This window comes from Balaenoptera physalus (genome assembly GCF_965194825.1).
Source record: "Balaenoptera physalus genome assembly, chromosome: 1".
NCBI lineage: Eukaryota > Metazoa > Chordata > Mammalia > Artiodactyla > Balaenopteridae > Balaenoptera > Balaenoptera physalus.
In genome coordinates, this window is record NC_138882.1 from 83,963,084 (window position 1) to 83,985,088 (window position 22,005).

The following is a 22,005-nucleotide window of genomic DNA, read 5'->3' on the forward strand; positions in this document are numbered from 1 at the left end:
CAGAGCAGGAAACAGGGTCCCGCGCGGGTAGCCCCTGGGAGCACGCGGCGCCGGGTCACGTGAGAGGGGAGAGGCGGCGAGGGCCGTCGGTCGCACGCACGTACGCCGTACGTAAACACGCACTGAGGCGCTGAAAGCTGCGAGCCCGAAGCCCCCAGTCACATGTGGAGGGTGGCAGTGGAGAACAAGGGGGCGGGAAGGAGAGAGGTGTCACGTGAGGGAGGTCAGAGCAGCGAAGTCACGTGAGGGGGGACGGAGGCGGGGCCGCCGAGGAGGAGGAGGAGGGGCGCGCGGCTTCCGGCGGCTGGGGGGGGGCCGGAGAGCGGAGGGGGGTGGGGGGGCCCTGTCCCGGAGGTGGCGGCGGCGCCATCTTGGCGAAGGGGGGATCAGGAAGTGCGGACCGCGGCGGCGGCGGCGGCGGCGGCGGAGCCCGGAGCGGAGGCCGGAGGCTCCCGGCCCGCCGGCCCCGGAGCGGAGCGGAGCGGAGGATGCAGCAGCCGCAGCCGCAGGGGCAGCAGCAGCCGGGGCCGGGGCAGCAGCTGGGGGGCCAGGGGGCGGCGCCGGGGGCCGGGGGCGGCCCGGGGGGGGGCCCGGGGTCGGGGCCCTGCCTGAGGCGGGAGCTGAAGCTGCTCGAGTCCATCTTCCACCGCGGCCACGAGCGCTTCCGCATTGCCAGCGCCTGCCTGGACGAGCTGAGCTGCGAGTTCCTGCTGGCTGGGGCCGGAGGGGCCGGGGCGGGGGCCGCGCCCGGACCGCATCTCCCCCCACGGGGGTCGGTGCCTGGGGATCCCGTCCGCATCCACTGCAACATCACGGTGAGGATCCCCTCGCGTGTGCGTCTCTGGGGGGCTCTTGTCTGGGACTCAGGATCACCCCACACAGCTTTTTGCTGTCGAAAGACCTGGGAGGCCGAACGAATCCTCTCTCGGGGCTCGGCTCCTTTTCTCCAGGTTACACTTGTTTCTCCTGTGCACCCAGAATCTCTACTCTTCATGGTCAGGGACACTCCGACATATGGCGCCTCGACTACCCCTTTTCACTAACCCACCCACATCCCAAGGTTCATGATTTTGGCCTATTTGGGCTACTTCACGACTTTACCTTGACCCCTGGGAATGCCCCTGTCCCCACCACTATCATCTTAAGGTTCCAGGTCTCTGCATTGACCTTAGCTGGAAGGACCTGGCTTGGAACTCTGCAGATTTCAGTGATGCCCCCTTCTCAGTAGTACCTTTGATTTAGGACGTTGCCACCTGTGAGATCCCTGCCCAGGCATCTCTCATTGAACTCCTCTTTGCTCTCTGAATTTTACCAAGTGATGGTTTGCAGTTTAGTGACTCCTCTTCTTCCTCTCCTTTGGATTCCCTTTTATTCTGGTGTAACCTCTAACTCTCCTCCTTTTGCCCCATCTGGTAGCTGCCACTCCCCTCCTGTTCTCTATGGATCTCTCCAGTTGCCCTGGGTTGTTGGCTTTCCTGCTCATGATGGTGATGTGCAAGGGCTTTCCCATTTATTCTGAGCGGTAACAGTTCCTTTTCTCCCGGTGAACATCGTTCCATCCTAGGCGTGCAGGACTAGGCGACACCTTACCTCTCCTGCCTAGGCTACCCTCAAACATCCTGTGAAGAGGGTTGGCCTCTGATAATCTGGGAATGCCTGATACCGCATGGTATAGCACTTACAGTGATTGATACCACCTGGTGTGATAGTGTTTGCCCTGCTGGGAGCACTGGATAGCAAGCCAGGAGACAGTACTTAATCCAGGCAGGCAGACTGCAAATGGGAGTAGTCTGGGGAAAGACAGACTTGTGAATTGTGTGGCACTTTGGGGCCTGAATTCAATTTACATGGTTCTTGTTTTCTATCCCTTTCTTCCATCAAACCAGGTCAAGGTTTGATGAGGCAAGCCTCAGCTTGGGTTGGATGGTCCCCCCCCACCCCCAAAACTCGTGTGTTCGATTTTCCTCTCCCATCTTTTTTCGTACTAAAAAGTTGAGATTGAAGGACTCGGTGTGGTTCCGTGAGCTGAAGACTTGAGCATCTTTGATAATTTGTTTTCCTCCAGCATTGAGGATTAGAGCCATGGCAGAGTTAAGACCCCTGGTAGAAGAGGATAAGGTTTTCTCAGCATATGTGGAAACTTCAGGGGTCGATTTTGTACCTGAATTATGCTTCCAATTGCTTAAGGGTAGGTTTGCCCCCTTCTAGCTGCCTTCCCAGTTGCCATCTGCTGTCTTTGTCCCTGGAAGGAGGTTAGTTAGAAGATTCTCAGTCAGACTCTGTGTGGCCCCTATAAAGAAGACTTGGCCTGAACTGGCCCCCTTGGTTTGGGCAGAGGGGGAGTCTGGTCAGGCTGCATTTGGCACCGTGGCTCAGGAATGCTGGGAATGTTAGTAGCGTAGGTTTCTTTCTCCCAGCCTGCCATGTGGAGCCCTACAGCCTACGCCTGGACTGAGGGTGGCAGTTTCCCAAGGGAGAGGTGGGGAGAAGTGGCCTTTGAGGGGTTCTGTTGGGAGTGAGGTGGGAAGATTCTTCCTGCTACCCTTTCACGTTTAGGTTCTGGAGACATAATCTAGTTTCTAATCCCTCCTTCCCCAGCTAAAATGAAAGTAATCTGTGGTCTTTGCTTTTTTTCTGTCAGTGTGATTGTGATGAGGTGATCCCTTCCTCAACTGGTTAAGGAGGGTCAGGGGCCTCTGTGTTGGGTGTGGGAGAACTTCAGGTCTGGAACTTGTAGAGGCAGCACAGGAGATAGGAAGTCTCCCTCACTGTTAGCAGGGTTTGGCTCTGCTGCTTTCTCTGATGTTTACTCTTGAGAAAATAAAGAAAGGGACCGGGCTTCTTGGAAAGGGTCCTCCCGGGGACTTTTTCTCCTGGTCTGGGATTTGTTGGGAAGCTGCTTGGTTAGATAATGACCTGCTGCACTGGGCTTGTATGTGTGTGTTTGGGGGGAGAGGGGTGGGGGGAACGGTGGAGAGCAAAGGGACTAGAAGTCTTGGTGCATGGCAGGCAGGCAAAATCTAGCTTTCCCCAGAGTCTCCCATCTTGACTGCTCTCCCTGCTCTTTTCCCCTTAGGAGTCGTACCCTGCTGTGCCCCCCATCTGGTCAGTGGAGTCCGATGACCCTAACTTGGCTGCTGTCTTGGAGAGGCTGGTGGACATAAAGAAAGGGAATACTTTGGTGAGGGGGCCAGGGTGTTGAGGTGGGAGTGCATTTTCCTCCTGTGACACCCATGCCATGAAAACATCCTGTGAAAGGCGTCTCTGGAAAGTGGGTGGTGCAGTAGCCTGCACATTTGAGGCAGACGTCTTAGGGGAGTTGCTTCCTGAAGCCAGAGGGAGAGCCTTGCACCAGTCCCAGGGTTCGTCCCCTAAGCTCCTCCCCATGGCCGTGTGGTCTGAGTTTTAGAGAACTAGGCACCAGTTTGGGGGCTGAGACAAGAGCTCACCCACATACCTGTCCATATTGGGGTAAGGAAGGAGTGTTTGATATCACTGTGGTCCCCTACCCCCAGCTATTGCAGCATCTGAAGAGGATCATCTCCGACCTGTGTAAACTCTATAACCTCCCTCAGCATCCAGATGTGGAGATGCTGGATCAGCCCTTGCCAGCAGAGCAGGTGAGCAACGGAGGGGCTTTGGACCCTGTTATGCAGAGTTGCCCCACAGACAGCACTCAAAAAATGCATGTTAATTCAGATGAAGCTGCAGTAGTTTCTCTCCAGCCCTACTCCAAACACGTACACATATCATGACTCTTGGCCTCTTGTCCAGATGGGAATCTAGCTAAATGGGGCACTAGTAGCTTCACCTCTCCGATCAAAACTCACTCTCCTGGGCAGGATCATCCCTCATGGGGGGATATGGGGGGGGATTTTTACAATTAGCAGTAGGTAGCCATTGGGGACCGAGGTCCCTTGTTAAGATCCAAGAATGCAGTATCAGTCTAGAGATGATTTAGTAAAGGAGGGGTTCTTGAGGAGATAAAACTGGGATTTGTGAGTTAGGTGACAGAAACAGCCATTGTGCTTCTCTTTTATTCTTTGGCATATGGTGGTAGAGGAATAATGGGCTGGTAGTGAAGTCATTCCCTAGGCTGTTGCTTCCACTCAGTTCTGGCTGATGGAGAGGCTGGTAGCATTATGGCCAGGCGCAAAGCTTCCAGACCCAGAGGCTCAGGGGAGTAGGTCAGAGGCTGCATTCTAGGAAACCACCGGGGTCTCATCTCCCTCTTTTCCCTCCCCACTGCAGTGTACACAGGAAGATGTATCTTCAGAAGATGAAGATGAAGAGATGCCTGAGGTAGGCTTCCACCCAAGGCGGCACTGGTAGGAAGCTCTTTCCGTCAGCAGCATTGAGTGCCCGCTGTGTACAGAGTGCCAGTCTAGACCTGGGGAGAGAAAAATACCAAAGGAAATAAAGACAGATTTACTGACCTGGAGGAACAGCAGTGTAGTAGAGGAGGAGACAGGGCACCCGTATCCAACCACTGAAGACAGTTAAGTGCAAATCTGTTTACACTTAATAGTCAAGTTAATCACAGATGGCTTTGTAGTCAAACCTGAGCAGGCATCCTGTATCTCCTAACGCTCTTAATTGGGGAATTTTACCTACTCTCACTAAGCTGCAGTTTTCCTTATTTATAAAATGTGTTTATAACAACTACTACATAGGGTTGTCTTTAAGATTAAATAAGGGATTGCATGTAAAATGCTCCATTCAGTACATGATAAATGCTAAATAATTTATCTGATATATTCTCCAAAAACATACTTTTGCAGAATGTAACATAATGGTTAAGAACTTGAACTTCAGAGTCAGACAGAATTTGATTCACATCTTAGCTCTATAAAGAGGTGGATGACTTAGGGCATGATAACTAACCTCACCTAGACCTCAGCTTCCTCATCTGTAAAATGGGGGTAATGATAGAATAATGGCATGGTGGTTATAAGAATTAAATGAGCTAGTGTGTATAGCATCTAGTACGGTATCTGACATATAATTAAACATTCAGTAGATATCAACAACTAATGTAGTATTAACATATCTAGCTAGAGTGAGATCACTGATCACTTTGTTTCTCTGCACTGAATTAACATCCCAGTTTCTGCAACTTCTGTAACTCTGTCAGGGTCTTAAGCCTCACAAAGGGCTGGGGATTCCTGAAACATTCTCCTCTCAGACAGCGGACAGCCCTCCCGAGTCTGACTGAGAGGGGCTGAATCCTGGCTATAGGCTCCTCCCCCATGTACAGTGAACTACTTCCTCACTTAGAGCGGGGCAAATAGGGACTAATTCTGTTCTTGACCTCTACCATCTGCCTTTCTGGACCTCCTTCCTTATTTCCATCTTGGCACTGGGTACCTCTGCATACCTCATCAGGCCCAGCACTTGGGAAGGCAGGAGATTTCTGATCCAGCTTTCTCCATTAGACCTGGAGTCCTGGGAACTCCTGGGTACAAAAGTCACCTGATGAAACATGAGCTTTGAGTCACAGCGTCAGGCCAAAGTCATTCTAGGAATTAAGGAAGAGTTTCTGCTGCCAAGGGAGAGCTTTAGGGATGGTTGGAGCAGGGTAGGTCTGGGGAACAAGAGAGCTGAGCCTGCTCGCTTTCCCTAGGCCCTTACACAGTTCTGCAGCTTGAGAATTGAATAGGAGGAGAGATTTGCCACAGCCTTTAGATTGTGGACGGAATGGGACTGGGAGTCTTCCAGCAGTGGAACGGGTATTTTACTCATTAGCATGCCAGATAAGACTACTGTTCCTTGACCTGCAGCTCTAGGTCAAGTGGGACTGGGAAGGCGATGGCCCCTCTCCACAACGTGTGTTGGTTTCTTTCCTCCTCTATCCCACTCCCACCCCACACCTCCCCCAGGACACAGAAGACCTAGATCACTATGAAATGAAAGAAGAAGAGCCAGCTGAGGGTAAGAAGTCTGAAGATGACGGCATCGGAAAAGAAAACTTGGCCATACTAGAGAAAATTAAAAAGAACCAGAGGCAAGATTACTTAAATGTACGTGCTCTCTAGGGAGAAGCTGGGCCAAGGGGTCGGCTGGTGCTGGCTGGGAGGTGGTAGGCATCGAGCATCAGTCTGGGGAACAGAATCCACTTTTGGGTGGGTTACGGGTGTGCCTCATCCTTGCCTAAATCCTGGCTGCCAGACTGCCCCTGAGGTCTAGTATGGTGTTTTTAAGCACATGACCGTGAGATGTTCTGTCCTCCATCCCTCCCTTGTAGGGTGCGGTGTCTGGCTCGGTGCAGGCTACTGACCGGCTGATGAAGGAGCTCAGGGATATATACCGATCACAGAGTTTCAAAGGCGGTGAGTTTGCCTCAGAGAGGGGTCTGAACACGAGCTTCTCATAAAGAAGGACATGGTGGTGGCAGCAGATGCACGGATGCTTATGAAGTTTTCAGGCCAAGGACGGAACACCCCCACTCCAGTGGCTTAGATTGGATGCATGTCTATCTGGGGTGAACCTGGAGCCTTTGACCTTTTTTTCTCTCAGCATGGGAGAGGGATCTGCATCGGGGACCACTCACCACTTGGACCATTACCTAATGACACCCATTTTCTTCCCTCCTTCCAGGAAACTATGCAGTCGAACTCGTGAATGACAGTCTGTATGATTGGAATGTCAAACTCCTCAAGTGAGTGGGGACTGTGGGATTGGAAAAGAAGTTGAGTAGTGAGTGGAGCCACTGTGGTGGGAGTCTCCAGGTCCGTCCCAGGGAGCGGGTGTGGGCAGTGGCTTGGCCCTCTGCTGCTCGCCCAGGGTTGGTGGGAGCCTCGAGGCTCCTGAGCTGGACCTGGAGCTGAGCCTGAACTCGTTGCTTCCTAGAGTTGACCAGGACAGCGCTTTGCACAACGATCTCCAGATCCTCAAAGAGAAGGAAGGAGCTGACTTCATCCTACTAAACTTCTCTTTTAAAGTAAGGTCTTCCTTTCCCGTCCGTCCCTGGCCTAGGCTTCCTTCTCCACCTAACAGTGCTGCAGAGGGCACTGGCCTCCCCTCCCTGATCATTGCCTCTGTCTCTCTCAGGATAACTTTCCCTTTGACCCGCCATTCGTCAGGGTTGTGTCTCCAGTCCTGTCCGGAGGGTGAGTAGCTCAGTAAGGGCAGAGGGTGAGGAAGGGTGGGGAGCTTTTGCCAGTCACAGCTGACTAACCTTTCTTCTGCAGGTATGTTCTGGGCGGAGGTGCCATCTGCATGGAACTTCTCACCAAGCAGGTGAGCCTGTCTCTCATTCTTGGCCTGGCTGGCCTGGGCAGCGCTAGGCTGAGCTTTAACCACCCGCCCCCCGGGTTGGGTGATGGGCACAACGTGGCCCTTTCATTCTGCCTCGCAGGGCCTGTGCCCACTGACCTGGGCAAACAGGTGATGGCCATTCTGGGAGTGAAGGGCAGGGGCCCTTCTATAGGTGCAGCTGCTCTCTGGAGAACAAGCGTAAGGTTTCTCTAGAAACTCTCCTGACTTGTTTGCTTTGTCCCTGTTGTTACTTAGGGCTGGAGCAGTGCCTACTCAATAGAGTCAGTGATCATGCAGATCAGTGCCACACTGGTGAAGGGAAAAGCACGAGTGCAGTTTGGAGCCAACAAAGTAAGGGGCCTGGACCTGGGCCTGGTGGGACTGGCTGGAGCCATACACACTTTAGGCCACTAGGAGGCCAAGGCGGCCTTCTTTTAGGGACTGAGAGGATAAAATCTGTGGGCTGGCAGCATCAGATGAGTGGGCCTAGGATGCCCGCAGTGGGAACAGGAGCAAGGCCTTGGCCTGAGGGGCAGCCTAGGACTTTGGGGAGGGTGCAGGTCTGGAAAGGGAAAGCTAGGGGACTGTGCCCTGAGGGGACCTCCCAGGTGGAAGGTATTTAGTGTGTCAGCAGAGCATGGCACTGGGAGCTGGGACTCCTGGGTGGCAACAAGGCCACAGCTGGCCTTGCTTGGTGGCCTGATTCAGTGGCTTCCTCTCCCCAGTCTCAATACAGCCTGACAAGAGCACAGCAGTCCTACAAGTCCTTGGTGCAGATCCACGAAAAAAACGGTGAGGCTGGCACCACAACTCCAGATTCGGACCTTTGCCAAGCCTGAGGTTTCCACTTCCAGCCAAACAGCAAGAACCCCTTTTGGTTTCCGAGCGTTTACCACCCATTAACACAGCACCTGCCCCTGTTCTCCAAAGAAGTCAGTGAGGTGGAGGCTAACGTCCGCCACCTCTTCTCCAGTAAAGCCCCAGCGGTCCATAGCGCCGGCAGACTCGGTGCTGCCCCTCTTCCCCACCACCCTGTGAGAAAGCTCATCCCACTCTGCTGTCATCTCAGGTTGGGTGCATCATTCTCCCTTTCCTTGTAATCTCCAGGTAGGCAGTTTCTTACCTTCCCATACACCTTCTCCCCGCACTGGGGAGCCCTTTCTAGACTCTTTTCACCTTTGACCCTGGAGATGTCTTCAGTGATTGGGGCCGGGAGGGTGGACATCAGTCTCCACCTCACTGTGTTCTTCGGTTTCTTTGCAGGCTGGTACACACCCCCGAAGGAAGATGGCTAACCCGGGAGTGCCATCCCCTTCTTCCTTCCCCAGGCACCACTGGACCAATTACCTTTGAATGCTGTATTTGGATCTCACGCTGCCTCTGTGGTTCCCTCCCTCAATTTTCCTGGACGTGATAGCTCTGCCTATTGCAGGACAATGATGGCTATTCTAAACGCTAAGGAAAAAAAACAAACAAACACAACTGTTTCAAGTACTCAAGACTGACTTACAGACCAACCAACCACCTGGCTGGAACCCTTGCTAGCAGGCATTCTTATAAAAGAAACTTTCGAGCCTCCTTATATTGCTGGAAACTCAGCTGTGCTCCAGACTAGAGCCTCCTTACCTATGCTATGGATTTTTAATTTATTTTCTCTTATTTCATGTACACTGCTTTTTTTGGTTACAGTGTATGATGGATGTGTATGAAAAAAAAATGTATCTTTGGGAAAACAATTACAGTTTGTTAATTTGAAGATGCTGGTCTTGACTCATCTTTATTTTTATCCCCATGTCCCACCCCACCCCCACTCCTGAACTACTTGAGCAGTGGGGGAGGGGCACCAAGTCCTCCGTGGCTTTGGTAGCTATGAGGGGCTGCGCTTCGCTGCTAAAGCCAGAGAAAGGTGGAGCTGAAGCACGCACCTGGCTCGCCCCTGAAGGCCTCTGGAGTGACCAGCACTTGTACGCCTGGGAATGCAGAGCCTGGCCTGCTGAACCACAAAGTAGTAGACTGAAATGATGAACTTAATTCTTAGGACTACTTTTCTAGTCACAGATGTTTGTTTTCAAATTTCTAAGAAAGAAATAACAAGGAGGCCTAAGAGGCTGCTTCACAGAACTATTTTCAAATGAACTGAGTAGGGATGGAGGCAGAGTCTCAAGCATGTATGTGACCTTTCTGGTCTCAGCAACATGCTGTGTAGCTAACACTCCAGTGTTCACTGGTTCCCCTCCCTCCCAGCAAGTGGCACTGAAGGGTGATGATGGTTGGTAGCTCCCTTGTTGCCCCCTCCCGTCTCTTGCTTCATCTGGTCGTATCAAAGAGGAGCCGTGTGGCTTGGAGACTGGGGATTCTTTTAAGGCACTAGTAAGGTGGGTCCTACTGGAAAGGGTCAGCTTTAAGGGGGTTGGTCTGTGTACCTGCGTCCTTACCTCAGGCTCTGAGAACTGCTGGGGAGGGGAGTCTGCTGAGCTGAACCGTAGGTGCCGTGTCTGCTCCTGCTATTTAAAAGTACAGGCGTACTGTTTGCATGTGCTATGCGCTGCCTGCCTCTCCCGGTCAGTGAGCTTGCTTTGAGGCAGAGGCAGCCTCTTTGGACCTACTCTGCCTACAGACTGGATGGTGACAAACGCCAGAGGCCAGGGATGGCTAAGTGAAGACACTCATCTTAGAAAGCCCAGACTTAGGACAGCCATCTGGGAACCTGTAAGATGCCAGAGTTCTGTAATGCTTTGTTTGACACAGCAATTTTAACATTGGTCATTTCTCCCCCTTTTAAGGGATTGTAATGTTTTGCTGCTTCAGGTGGACGGAGAGTTCACCAGTCCCACTCAACGCTGCTCCTACTCCACCACACCACCTGATACAGGGTGCTAATTTATGCTGAGGTGGAGACAAAGAGGGGACCCAAGGGGGAAACTCATTTCATGAAGCTGAAATCTGGTTTTCAAGGCCTCTGAGGCTTTCTTCTGAACTTATCACCAGCCCTGGCTGGAAAGTAGATTGTGTTTTTAGTAATGTGTACTGTGATCTGTCCTCAGTATAATGTATTTTGTAATGTATTTTTCTCATCTACCAAAGGATGAAACAAATAAAATTATTTAAATAGTTTGGCTCTAATCAAATTATTTAAAGAAATAATGGGATCCACATTCACCGGATGTCAAGGGAAGCACCAGCTCCTGTGCGCTATAGCTATATAAACACCACCTCTAAGAAAGTCTTCCACTTTTCTTGTCAAACCTAACAGTCCCTTTCATAACCTTACATTAGGCTCCTAATGAAGTTACACAGCATTAAAAAATAAATAAATAAAATCAAGGCCACATCATCCTGAACCAATGTTCTGTCCACTAAGAAGGCAAAGAGAAAGGAAAGAAAACTTATACCCACACTACCAAATGTAAAATAGATAGCTAGTGGGAAGCAGCCGCCTAGCACAGGGAGATCAGCTCGGTGCTTTGTGACCACCTAGAGGGGGGGGATAGGGAGGGTGGGAGGGAGGGAGACGCAAGAGGGAAGAGATATGGGAACATATGTATATGTATAACTGATTCACTTTGTTATAAAGCAGAAACTAACACACCACCGCATTGTAAAGCAATTATACTCCAATAAAGATGTTTAAAAAAAAACAACTTATACCCTATGCAAGTGTGCATCTATAATCCCACGCAGTGTCCACACGGCCGGCACACGGCAGCTTCCCAGTCTCGCTGCTTCGGTTTTAGAGGGCAGCACTGGGGAGGGGTGGCTAGACAGAGGAATCAATCACCCCAAACGTGAAGCATGCCAACATTTATTCACCAAGGCGATGCATCAATGTTTAAATGCTCCCTACCTGATTCTACAACAGAATGCCAGGAAAATTAAGCAGTGGGCCCCTCCATTCTCCAGAATCTGTCAGGGCAACTTATATCATGCTCTGAGGGTACAAAGAAGAGACACAGGAAAGAATACACTGGTTACATCAGACTTTCAACCTCATGGAAGCGTCCCATGTTTGGTTCAAATGTTCACGCTGAGCTGGGGGACGGAAGGCACATGACAAACTGAGAAGTGAGCTGGGGGAAAGGCAAAGGGGAATCCAATCAATCCTGGGCACCGCTGTGGCCTTTTTCACCCCCAAGGCCTCAAGAGTGAAAGGGTAGAGCAGGCTGAATCTAGACAAGAGAAGAAACATGCCGATTGTAGCCATGTTATTTAAACTCTTCAAACTTCAGGATGTGCAACTGGAAGAGAAAGAGAAAATCTGATTGGGAAGGAAGGACTGCCCCCAGGTGGTCCACCCAACCCCTGGACAACTTCAGTTTGTTTCCTCTAAGGGAATGACAGGTAAACCCGCAGCATTCAGGCCGAGGCCAGGGCCTGCAGCTGAGACCCTGGGAGGTGGGGGAGGGGAGGGGAGGGGAACAGTAGATACCTCCAAGTTCAAAGCACCAGTGATTTTCCCTCTGAGGATGTGATGGATAACCTGATATGAACTCAAAATATCTGTAAAACAAAACACAACAACAAAACCTTGGTGGCACTTGGTCAGGCAGGAGGAGCAAGGAGGGAAGTGAGAAGCCGGGGCTGCAGGAAAGTGTTCTGGCTGCAGACCAGGTCCTGTAGGCAAGTCTCTGCTAGTTAGTGCTCACTCCCTGCTGCCAGGATATCGTGAGATAATAAGCACTACAGAGGGAGGAGAAGGGGAGGGCAAAGTAAGAGCAAGTAAAAGGAGGCATTATTGTTGTTAAAATAATTACAGGGATCTGGGATTTTACATTCCCTAATGGAAATTCTGGAGACAGAAAACTGTGTTCACTCAACTCTGCTCTGAGAGTTTTGGCTGGAGAGATGGAGGTTAAAAGGCAGAGAGCCTTTTTACCATGACGAGTGCGCATTCCTACCTGCTGGGACAAGGCAGGGCAGGGCGCTGGTCAGACACTCACCTTTCTCCAGGACATCTGCCCTTATTCAGCTCCCGCCATCCCCCCAAAATCTGGGACTGTTTGTATGCATGAAACTGGCTCATATCAAGGGTCAGACCTCAGTTCCACCCCCAGCTATGCCATTTTCTTGCCATGAAACGTGAAGAAGTCCCTTTCATTTTCCTGAGGCTTACTTTCCTCATCCATAAAGGGAGAAAAATTGTACACCTGCCCACCTGGCCTCGGGGCCATCTCAAAGTCCACACGAGAGCTGAGAACTCCCATATCCGGACTGCACACTCTGGCCCCTCTGACAGGCTGGGAGCTGCTCTTTGGGGCAGGGACTCCTTACTCTGGGCCACCCTCCAACACCCAAGCAGTCAGGTTCAGCCCACCAGAAGCTCCCAGGTCCTGTCTGCTGGCACTGGCATTACTCCCCAGGACGAGCAGCAGGGGCCCTCTTCATGCAATGACCCAAGGTGACCTCTGGGTGGTGCCCATCAGCCTAGCAGGGAGGCTTGGCCCTGCACTTTGGGGAGGTGCTTTTCCATCTTATTTTGTGTGTATGTGTGTTTCTTCACATCCACTTCTCCTCAGCCCCCAAAGCATTCTTTCACTCTTTCACATCTCACCTAAACCCCAGTCTCGAGAAGGGGCAGAGCAAAGAAGAGGCCTCTCCATTTCAAGGGTGTAGAAACTGAGGCTCCACAGGTGCCTGGATCTATAGTAACAAACACCTCACACTATATACAAAAATAAACTCAAAATGGTTTAAAGACTTAAACATAAGGCATGACACCATAAAACTCCTAGAAGAGAACACAGGCAAAACATTCTGACATAAATCATAGCAATATTTTCTTAGATCAGTCTCCCAAAGCAAGAAAAATAAAAGCAAAAAGAAACAAATGGAACCTAATGAAACTTTAAAAGCTTTTGCACAGCAAAGGAAACCATAAACAAAACGAAAAGACAACCGATGGACTGGGAGAAAATATTTACAAATGATGCGACCAACAAGGGGTTAATTTCCAAAATATACAAACAGCTCATACAGCTCAATATCAAAAAAACAACAACCCCATCAAAAATGGGCAGAAAACCTAAATAGACATTTCTCCAAAGAAGACATACAGGACTTCCCTGGTGGCGCAGTGGTTAAGAATCCACCTGCCAGCGCAGGGGACACGAGTTCAATCCTTGGTCTGGGAAGATCCCACATGCCGCGGAGCAACTAAGCCCGTGCGCCACAACTACTGAGCCTGGGCACTAGAGCCCGCGAGCCACAACTACTGAGCCGGTGCACCACAACTACTGAAGCCCGCGTGCCCATGCTCCGCAACAAGAGAAGCCACCGCAATGAGAAGCCCACGCACCGCAACGAAGAGTAGTCCCTGCTCACAGCAACTAGAGAAAGCCCGTGTGCAGCAACGAAGACCCAACGCAGCCAAAAAAATAAATTAAAAAAAAAAAAAGACATACAGATGGCCAACAGGCACATGAAAAGATGCTCAACATCAATAATTATTAGAGAAATGCAAATCAAAACCACAGTGAGATATCACCTCACACCAGTCAGAATGGCCATCTTCACCAAGTTTACAAATAATAAATGCTGGAGAGGGTGTGGAGAAAAGGAAACCCTCCTACACTGTTGGTGGGAATGTAAATTGGTGCAGCCACTATGGAAAACAGTATGGAGGTTCCTTAAAAAACTAAAAATAGAGTTACCATATGATCCTGCAATCCCACTCCTGGGCATATATCCGGAAAAGACAAAAACTCCGATTCAAAAAGATACATGCACCCCAATGTTCACAGCACCACTATTTACAAAAGCCAAGACATGGAAGCAACCTAAATGTCCATCAACAGATGAATGCATAAAGAAGCCACAAAAAAGAATGAAATAATGCCATTTGCAGCAACATGGATGGACCTAGAGATTATCGTAATAAGTGAAGTAAGTCAGACAGAGAAAGACAAATATTATATGATATCACTTATATGTGGAATCTTAAAAATAATACAAATGAACTTATTTACAAAACAGAAACAGACTCACAGACAGAAAACAAAATTATGGTTACCAACGGGGAAGTGGGGAGGGGAGGGGTAAATTAGGAGTATGGGATTTATAGATACACACCATTATACGTAAAATAGATAATAAGGATTTACTGTATAGCACAGGGAACTATAGTCAATATCTTGTAATAACCTCTAATGGAAAAGAATCTGAAAAAAATATATATATGTATAACTGAATCATTTTGCTGTAGACCTGAAACTAACACAATATTGTAAATCAACTATACTTCAATTTAAAAAAGAAAAGAAAAAAATAAAGTAACAAACAGCACATCGGAGGAGATACTGAGTCCAAATGCTCTAACCCCTATCGTTGGTCTTCAAATTCCAGTTTGCTTCTACACAGAATGCTTCTCTAAAGAAATCTTAAGCAAAACTCGATGTACATGAAACAGATGGAAGCTGAGCCACTCTGGCAGAAGCGAGACTGGGAGGCTTGCCCTCCCCTCACTCCACCCAGAGAACTCGGCCTTCGGGCAGCACCTGAGGTTCCTTTCCAGATCTGGTTGCTCAGAGAGACCAGGTGTGAAAACCAATTCTCAAGAAGCAGCTTTGCAAGGGGCAGATGCCGAAAACTGGGGTGAGATCAAAAGAATAGAGGCTGAAGGGCAGGCATCCTGAGGGCCTCGGCTGCCCCGGACGCCATTCCCGCCGAGGTCCCAGAGGCGCTCACAGCATCTCCTGTCTCCGAGTGCTCAGGAGGGTGGAGGGCACCTTACCTTTCTCCAGCATGAATGGCTGAGCCGGGGGGGGATGGTCCAGAAGTTGTCACTATCCAGGCTGCGCAGGGACTGCACTGGGATGGTGGCCAACTGGCCGAAATCGATGAACATGACAACAGCCCAGGAGTCCACTCGGTCCAGCACCCAGCACCTGGCCAGAGGGAGGGCGAGGAGGCTTGTCCCACCTGGTGCCACGCACAGCAGTCCTCACAGAGAGGGCTTGAAGGTCGGGGCTAAGAGGAATGGGAGTTTCCTACGCTGTTCCCCACCTTGGACGGAGAGGTGATCAGAGGAGAGATATCTTGAGAGAGGAAGCAGCAGCAAATAAACAAGAGTCCAGAGGATGGAGACGCAAACCTGCAGCCCTGCCTGGCACACCTCTGTTCCAGGCCCATCCGTAATCACCCAATTGGTACTCGGCCAGACAGAGGGTCCCGCGCCGCACAGCCAAGTCGTGCAGGTAGGGCTGCTGCTCCTCCGCCTCAGCCAGGGCTCTGAACAGCGCCTGCATGTTCTGGTGCAGCGTCTGTGGACGGTACAAATGCCATGGGCCTCGCTGCCTGCCCCACATCGCACGTCTGTCTCTGCAGGTGTCACCTGTTACATCAGCACCGCTGATCCACCCCAAGGGAACTGAAGGTTATGACGAGGGAGAGAGAATGAGGCTCAACCAGGGATCAGAGTGCGGCCACTCTGGATGTCCACCGCTGACGGGCCCCCATCACCACGCTTACCCCAGCAGGGCCCCACGAGGTGGCACCGAAGCCCAAGAGGACCACCAACAAGCCTGTACCTCCGTGACATGCATGGCCCAGAAGAAGGGGGTCTGAGGGACAATACTAGTCACCAACAGCCCCACGTCCCCGCCGATGCTGTGGACGGTGGCCAGCCAGCCCAGGTCTCGGAAGCAGTCCCTCAAGAGCAGCACCAAGAAGGACCCTCTTCAGGAAGAACAGGGAACGAAGGGAAGGGAGTGAACACAGGATTGATTCAACCAACACCTGTCCTGGAGGATGCTGGGCAGGAGAGTCACGCTGACAAGAGGGCTGTGCACCCCCCAGGGTGGGAACAAGACAAGTGCCCAAGTAATCATAACACGGAGCAAAGGAAGCACCACGCCAGGGGACTCAGGGGTTGGAGAAGAGACAGAGGGAAATAAAAACACACCAGGGAACTCCACCGAGAGAGACGGGCAAAAGCCTCATTGGGCTGACCTTGGGCCTGCCTGAGTGATTCATGAACCTCAAGTGATGCAAGTTTGGACCGTCCACAATGCAGGACACGTCTGCAACGCCCAAACCACTCCTCCCTGTGTTTAAGCACATGCCACACCTCATCCCACCACTCCACGAACTCTATCGCCTAAGTCACACACGGTTAGAAAGGCAGACCTGCCACTTTAGAAAAACGAAACAAAAAACACACATCCTATAGCATTTCAAGTCAAACAGAATATTCTGGCATCCCTGACATTAAGAATGGTGTCTGCCATTAAAGCAGACGATGTGGTGGACATGACGATCTCATGGCATCCAGAGTAGGGGAGAGTCACAGGCCATCACTGTACAGAAATGGAGACAGACTGTGTAAGTCACTGCGGGTCACAGCCTTACAGCCTGGGTCTGACGCAGGAGTTCCTGAAAACTTTATCCCCCGCCCCAGTACCATCCCTGCCGCCACCCTCTAGGGACTGAGCAGACGTTTATAGTTGTCCTTTGCCAGTGGCCTCTCTCCACCTCTGCTCACCTCATTTCCATGGGAACTGCAAAGATGCTTGTCCTCGGTTTCTCTGTCTCACAGGGGTCAACAGAAGCTTTAGGAGTGAGCTGTGTACAAGCTGGAAAGCAGAAGGTTGTATTCTGGAGGCACCAGGGCTATCTCAGAGGACCATACTCCACCTGCCCCCCAGAAGGCCCTGGCCCCACCCTCAGAGGCAGGATGAGATGGGAAGTGAAGTTACATCCTTCTAGGTCTCGGCCTTCACATTCTCAGCAGGGTGGGGAGGGTTTGCTGGATGACACTCTTTAATCAAGAAAGCATCCTAAGGAGGCTTCCCTAGTGGCGCAGTGGTTAAAAATCCACCTGCCAGTGCACGGGAAACAGCTTCAAGCCCTGGTCCGGGAAGATCCCACATGCCACGGAGCAACTAAGTCAGTGCACCACAACTACTGAGCCTGCGCTCTAGAACCCGAGAGCCACAACTACTGAGCACGCGTGCCACAACTACTGAAGCCTGTGAGCCACAACTACTGAGCCCACGTGCCACAACTACTGAAGCCCACACGCCTAGAGCCCATGTTCCGCAACAAGAGAAGCCACCAGAATGAGAAGTCTGCGCACCGCAACTAGAGAAAGCCCTTGCGCAGCTATGAAGACCCAATGCAGCCCCCCAAAAAATAAAAATAAATAAATAAATTAATTAAAAGAAAGTGTCCTAGAGGAATAAAAAGGGATATTTCCTACACTGAGGGGTCAGCATGGGACAAAGCTGGAAGGGAGGCTGGGAGAAGTGAATCAGGAGCTGCAAAGACATGTCCTGGGAACAGACGGCAACTCAGGATCTCACCAGTGGTTCTGGCAAATCCTTGACCAGAGGCCTTCTCCAAACCCTAGGGAGAAAAAGAAAAGGTATCGCTCAGGCATAGTAGTATTCGTTTCACTGGTTTACATGTTGAGTCTCTCCAAGCAGATCTGGAGACAGCGCAGCAACAGCCCCTGTGCAGACACAGGCTCCAGCTGACTTTTGGGACTCCCTCCACTTTCTCCTTTCTCTCGGGTGGGGGGTCCTGAGTCAACCAAAGACAAGAGGTTCAAGGAACAGGAAGGGAGGAGGGAGGGTTCTCTTGGGTGGGGGTCCTGAGTCAACCAAAGACAAGAGGTTCAAGGAACAGGAAGGGAGGAGGGAGGGTTCTCTCGGGTGGGGGTCCTGAGTCAACCAAAGACAAGAGGTTCAAGGAACAGGAAGGGAGGAGGGAGGGTTCTCTCGGGTGGGGGGTCCTGAGTCAACCAAAGACAAGAGGTTCAAGGAACAGGAAGGGAGGAGGGAGGGAGGTGCTGCCGGGGATGCTCGTCGGTACCTACAGGCGCAGAAGCCCAGCACGGCTTAGCCCGGGAGGCCCCTGCGGGCACTTCTTAGGGGAGAAAGAGGTGGAGATGGTTACTCCGGCAGCAGGGCTGGGTGGAGACAGAAAGACTACAACCCTGCAGCCCTCAACCCACGCTGGCTTCCCTTGCTCCACCGTCCACACCTGGAAAATCCCCCGCCCTGGTTACACCCACGGATCTGCCCGCCCTGCCACTTCGCTGCTTACCCCACTCCCCGCTGACCGCTACCTGAGAACACATGCGGCCACTGTTCTCAAATGGACATGCCACAATCCCATGGTAAGCCCCTAGTGAGCTTCCTTTCCTTCCCTCCAATGGACGACACCTCACCCCCTCCTCTCTTCAAACCCTCCATACTCCCCACCCTCCGCCCACCCTATGAACCTGCCTCTTCGTCAGGAGGAAACTGGAAGCAACTGGATGGGAGGCCCCTCACCCTCTCACCACCCAAACCGCCGCCCCTGCCATCCCTCTGTTACCTTCTCAGAAGGGTCTGGCTCTGGGGCTGGCACTGTCTCGCCTTCTCGAGGACAACACCCCCGCAGCCACGGCCCTTCTCCTCTACTGCCATCTCTCTCCCGGTGGACACCTCCCACCAGGAAACAAACATGCTCCATTATCCATGTTTGCAAAGACCCTGCCTCGCCCCCCACCCCCTCTGGCGAGCACCTTTCTCTGCTCCCTTCACTGAAAGGGGTGTCTAGAGTCCTGTCTCCTTCCACGCCTGACATTTTATCTTCAGCTCCTTCCAGTCAGGCCTCCCTGAAGCGGCTCAGCCACGGTGTCCGTGTTGCCGAATCCTCCACGTCCTCCGTTCTGAAATTACCGGCAGCATCCCACCCATCCCCTCTTCTAGGAAACATTTCTTCTCTTGGCTTCCTTGACGCTGCACACATCTGGTTTTCCCTCTCTTTCCCTGGCTGGCCCTTTTCAGCTCAACCAATACATGCTGGCACAACCCAGGACTTGGTCCTCTCCTCCATCTACCTTCTCTCCAAGGTCATCTCCAGCTCCACAGTTTTAGGTATCAACAACAGACCACAGACTCCCAAACCCAGATCTCAAGCCCCAAAGACTCTGTGGAATTCAACTCCAACATGGAGACGCCTCCTTGACAGGCCAACCAAGAGGTATACAGACTCAGCATGTCTAAAACGGACCCTCCGCAAGCTGCTTCACCTCGGCTTTCTCAATTTTAGTAAGCTGCATCATTATCTACCTAGCGGCTCAGGCCAAATTCATCTCTCTTTCTAGCTCTGCATCAAATTCATCAGCAAGTCAAGCCGTCTCTTCCTCCAAAACACACCCAAACCCACACACTCCTCTCTCTCCATCTCCACCACCCCAATACTAGCCATCACCATCTCTTACCAGGACCGTAACAACAGTGTCCAAAGACGCTGCCACACAGGCTCCTGCAATCCAGTCCCCACCCAGAAGACGCAACCTCTTACAAACCAAAATCAGATCACATCACTCACCTGATTAAAACCTTCCAACACCTTCCCATTGTGCTTACAAATAAAACTCAAAGTCTCCAGGTGGGCTCACCAAGGCCGCCATGATCTACCCTCCTTCCCACTGACCTCTTCTCTGTCCACTTACCCCTTTTCCCCCCATGTCACACTCTGAGGCATTTGTAGGTGGCCCCTCTGTCTGGAATGTTCTTTCCCTGGTCTTACCCATGGTAGGCTGACTTGTCATCCAGAGCTCAGCTGAGAGGTCAGTTCCTCACAAAGAGGACTCCCTAAGAACCATCTAAGTGACCCCTCTCCTCTCTATCACATCACCTTATTTCAGTTCTCTGTCTTGTACTTACTATTGAGACAGGCTGGGCTCTGGGACCCTTTGCTGCTGTGCTTGTACCTAGACACACGTCTCCTCGAGCAACGAAATACAAGGAAACTATAAGGGACTAAAAATAACTGCGTGCATGTGCAGTAGGGGCAAAGATACAAAAAAGTCGGAAAACCCAAAACCCAACTGCCACATCTGAAGAGCCGGGAGCAAAAGCAGGGTACTGCGCAAGCCCCCTGCACACAGCACCACCAAAGGGGTGGGCAGACCACCTGAGCCCCCCTCTGGCCCGAGCGCTGGATGCACTCCTACCCTCACCCCATATACGGAACCAGCTCACCCTGCTTCGGGGAACCGGCAAGGGAACCTGTGGCTTGTTTTCACTCCCCCTGCTGCTGCAGGAGGGGCCCCAATAACGCCTTGCGTGAATTTCTTGTCTGGCCCATTATCAATTTCTATTGATTAAGGAGGCCAAGAACCCTGGTTGGTAACACTATCTGACATTTTCTTTTTTTCTCTCTCTCTCTCTTTTTTTGGGGGGGGGGCATTTTCTTATTTATTCACTTATTTATTGGTTCACTATATGTGTCTTTCCACTGGAATTTAAACATTATGAGAATGTGAATCACATCTGTCTTTTGACAATTACCTTCATTGCTGAGGTAACCCCAGGGCCCAGAACAGTGCCTGATACATATTAAGCTCTTAGTAAATATATGTGAAAGAAAGTGACAGAGAGAAGAAAAAGAGAAGGAAGGAGGGAGAGAGGAGAAATGAACTGGGGTAAATTCTTAATCTAAGCCTTGGCTTCCTCTTCAATACCATGAATCACACCTGATGTGAGGATTTAGTTGGGCCAGTATCTGTTCAGGACATGACATGAAATAGGTGCTTAATAAATGGAAGCAGGGGCTTCCCTGGTGGCGCAGTGGTTGAGAATCTGCCTGCCAGTGCGGGGGACACGGGTTCGAGCACTGGTCTGGGAAGATCCCACATGCCGCGGAGCAACTAGGCCCGTGAGCCACAACTATTGAGCCTGCGCGTCTGGAGCCTGTGCTCCGCAACAAGAGAGGCCGCGATAGTGAGAGGCCCGCGCACCGCGATGAAGAGTGGCCCCCGCTCGCCGCAACTAGAGAAAGCCCTCGCACAGAAACGAAGACCCAACACAGCCATAAATAAATAAATAATAAATAAATAAATAAATAATAAATATAAATGGAAGCAGTATAAGAGAGGTTAAAAGTGCAGGTTCTGGAGTCAGACTGGGCTCCAATCCTGGTCCCAGAACTGACTGGCTCCTTAACTTTGGCCTGGTTACTTGGTGTCCCCATCTGCAGGATGGGAGAGTAGCAGCACCTACTGCTGTATTTAAACAGGTTCACACAGCAAAGCGATCAGAACACAGCTCGCAGTGAGCCCTCCGTGAGTGAACTACCACTGTCAACCGATGGGGCCCAAATCAAATCTCCACGCTAAACCATTCTGCCCCTGCTGTTTACCTACAGCAAAGCAAAGTGACAGTGTTAAAAACTGTCCTCTAGCCAAGCACAGAAGGTGCCTTTTTATTTAGAATCTCCTAAGACAGTTCCAAATACCAATCCCAAGAACCAATTATCAGCAATGGTTTCAGGCTAAAAATTATTATTAACACAGAAACATTTAAAACCATTTGGGGTCTAATTATTATTCCCTAATGATTTAAGAGATAAATATAACAAGCCTGTTTTGCCAGTTTGTGAAATGAAGTTTCAGAGGAAAATCTATACAGTTATCATTCAACCACCACAGCAGACACGTCATCCAAAAACAACCCTCAAATTTCAGGATGTCTGCAGCACAGAAGTGGCCACCTGGAAGCTACAGAGATCAAGGCAGCACCTCAGTAGCTGCCAAACTAGCAGATTTTAATTAAGTTCTATTGTTGCTATAAGCACAGTTACTCTACGCCCAATCAATCAACAGCTGTTAATGGTCTCTTTACTTTGTTCTGGGACATTAATACCAGCTGGTCAAGCGTTCCAAGAGGTGGCCTGGTCCAGAATCATGCTGGTGAGTCCCAGCAGTGGGAGAGAAAACACAGGGCACACAAAGGTCAGCGGCCAGAAGGCTTTTTGGGG

General features: G+C 51.0%; 2 protein-coding genes across 2 annotated transcripts in view; one reads left to right on the plus strand and one right to left on the minus strand.

Annotated features, from left to right (window-relative positions):
• Positions 1-354: 354 nt before the first annotated feature.
• UBE2Q1 (ubiquitin conjugating enzyme E2 Q1) lies at positions 355-9,013 on the plus strand. The gene is made up of 13 exons (XM_082468341.1): positions 355-815; positions 3,077-3,181; positions 3,516-3,620; positions 4,252-4,302; positions 5,880-6,020; positions 6,245-6,329; positions 6,598-6,658; positions 6,850-6,940; positions 7,051-7,109; positions 7,191-7,239; positions 7,513-7,608; positions 7,983-8,049; positions 8,521-9,013. The coding sequence occupies exons 1-13, from the start codon at positions 489-491 to the stop codon at positions 8,550-8,552; spliced, it is 1,269 nt and encodes a 422-aa protein (XP_082324467.1). The 5' UTR covers positions 355-488; the 3' UTR covers positions 8,553-9,013.
• A 1,879-nt stretch (positions 9,014-10,892) lies between these two features.
• Positions 10,893-22,005, minus strand: part of TDRD10 (tudor domain containing 10) — a 48,443-nt gene continuing 37,330 nt past the window's right edge. Inside the window, exons 4-11 of the mRNA XM_082435971.1 lie at positions 17,553-17,595; positions 16,733-16,823; positions 15,780-15,927; positions 15,392-15,512; positions 15,256-15,287; positions 14,984-15,137; positions 11,684-11,754; positions 10,893-11,423 (exon numbers count right to left, since the gene is read on the minus strand). Coding sequence (XP_082292097.1) covers positions 15,036-15,137; positions 15,256-15,287; positions 15,392-15,512; positions 15,780-15,927; positions 16,733-16,823; positions 17,553-17,595 — 537 coding nt within the window. The 3' untranslated portion in view covers positions 10,893-11,423; positions 11,684-11,754; positions 14,984-15,035. The remainder of the gene's footprint in view (positions 11,424-11,683; positions 11,755-14,983; positions 15,138-15,255; positions 15,288-15,391; positions 15,513-15,779; positions 15,928-16,732; positions 16,824-17,552; positions 17,596-22,005) is intronic.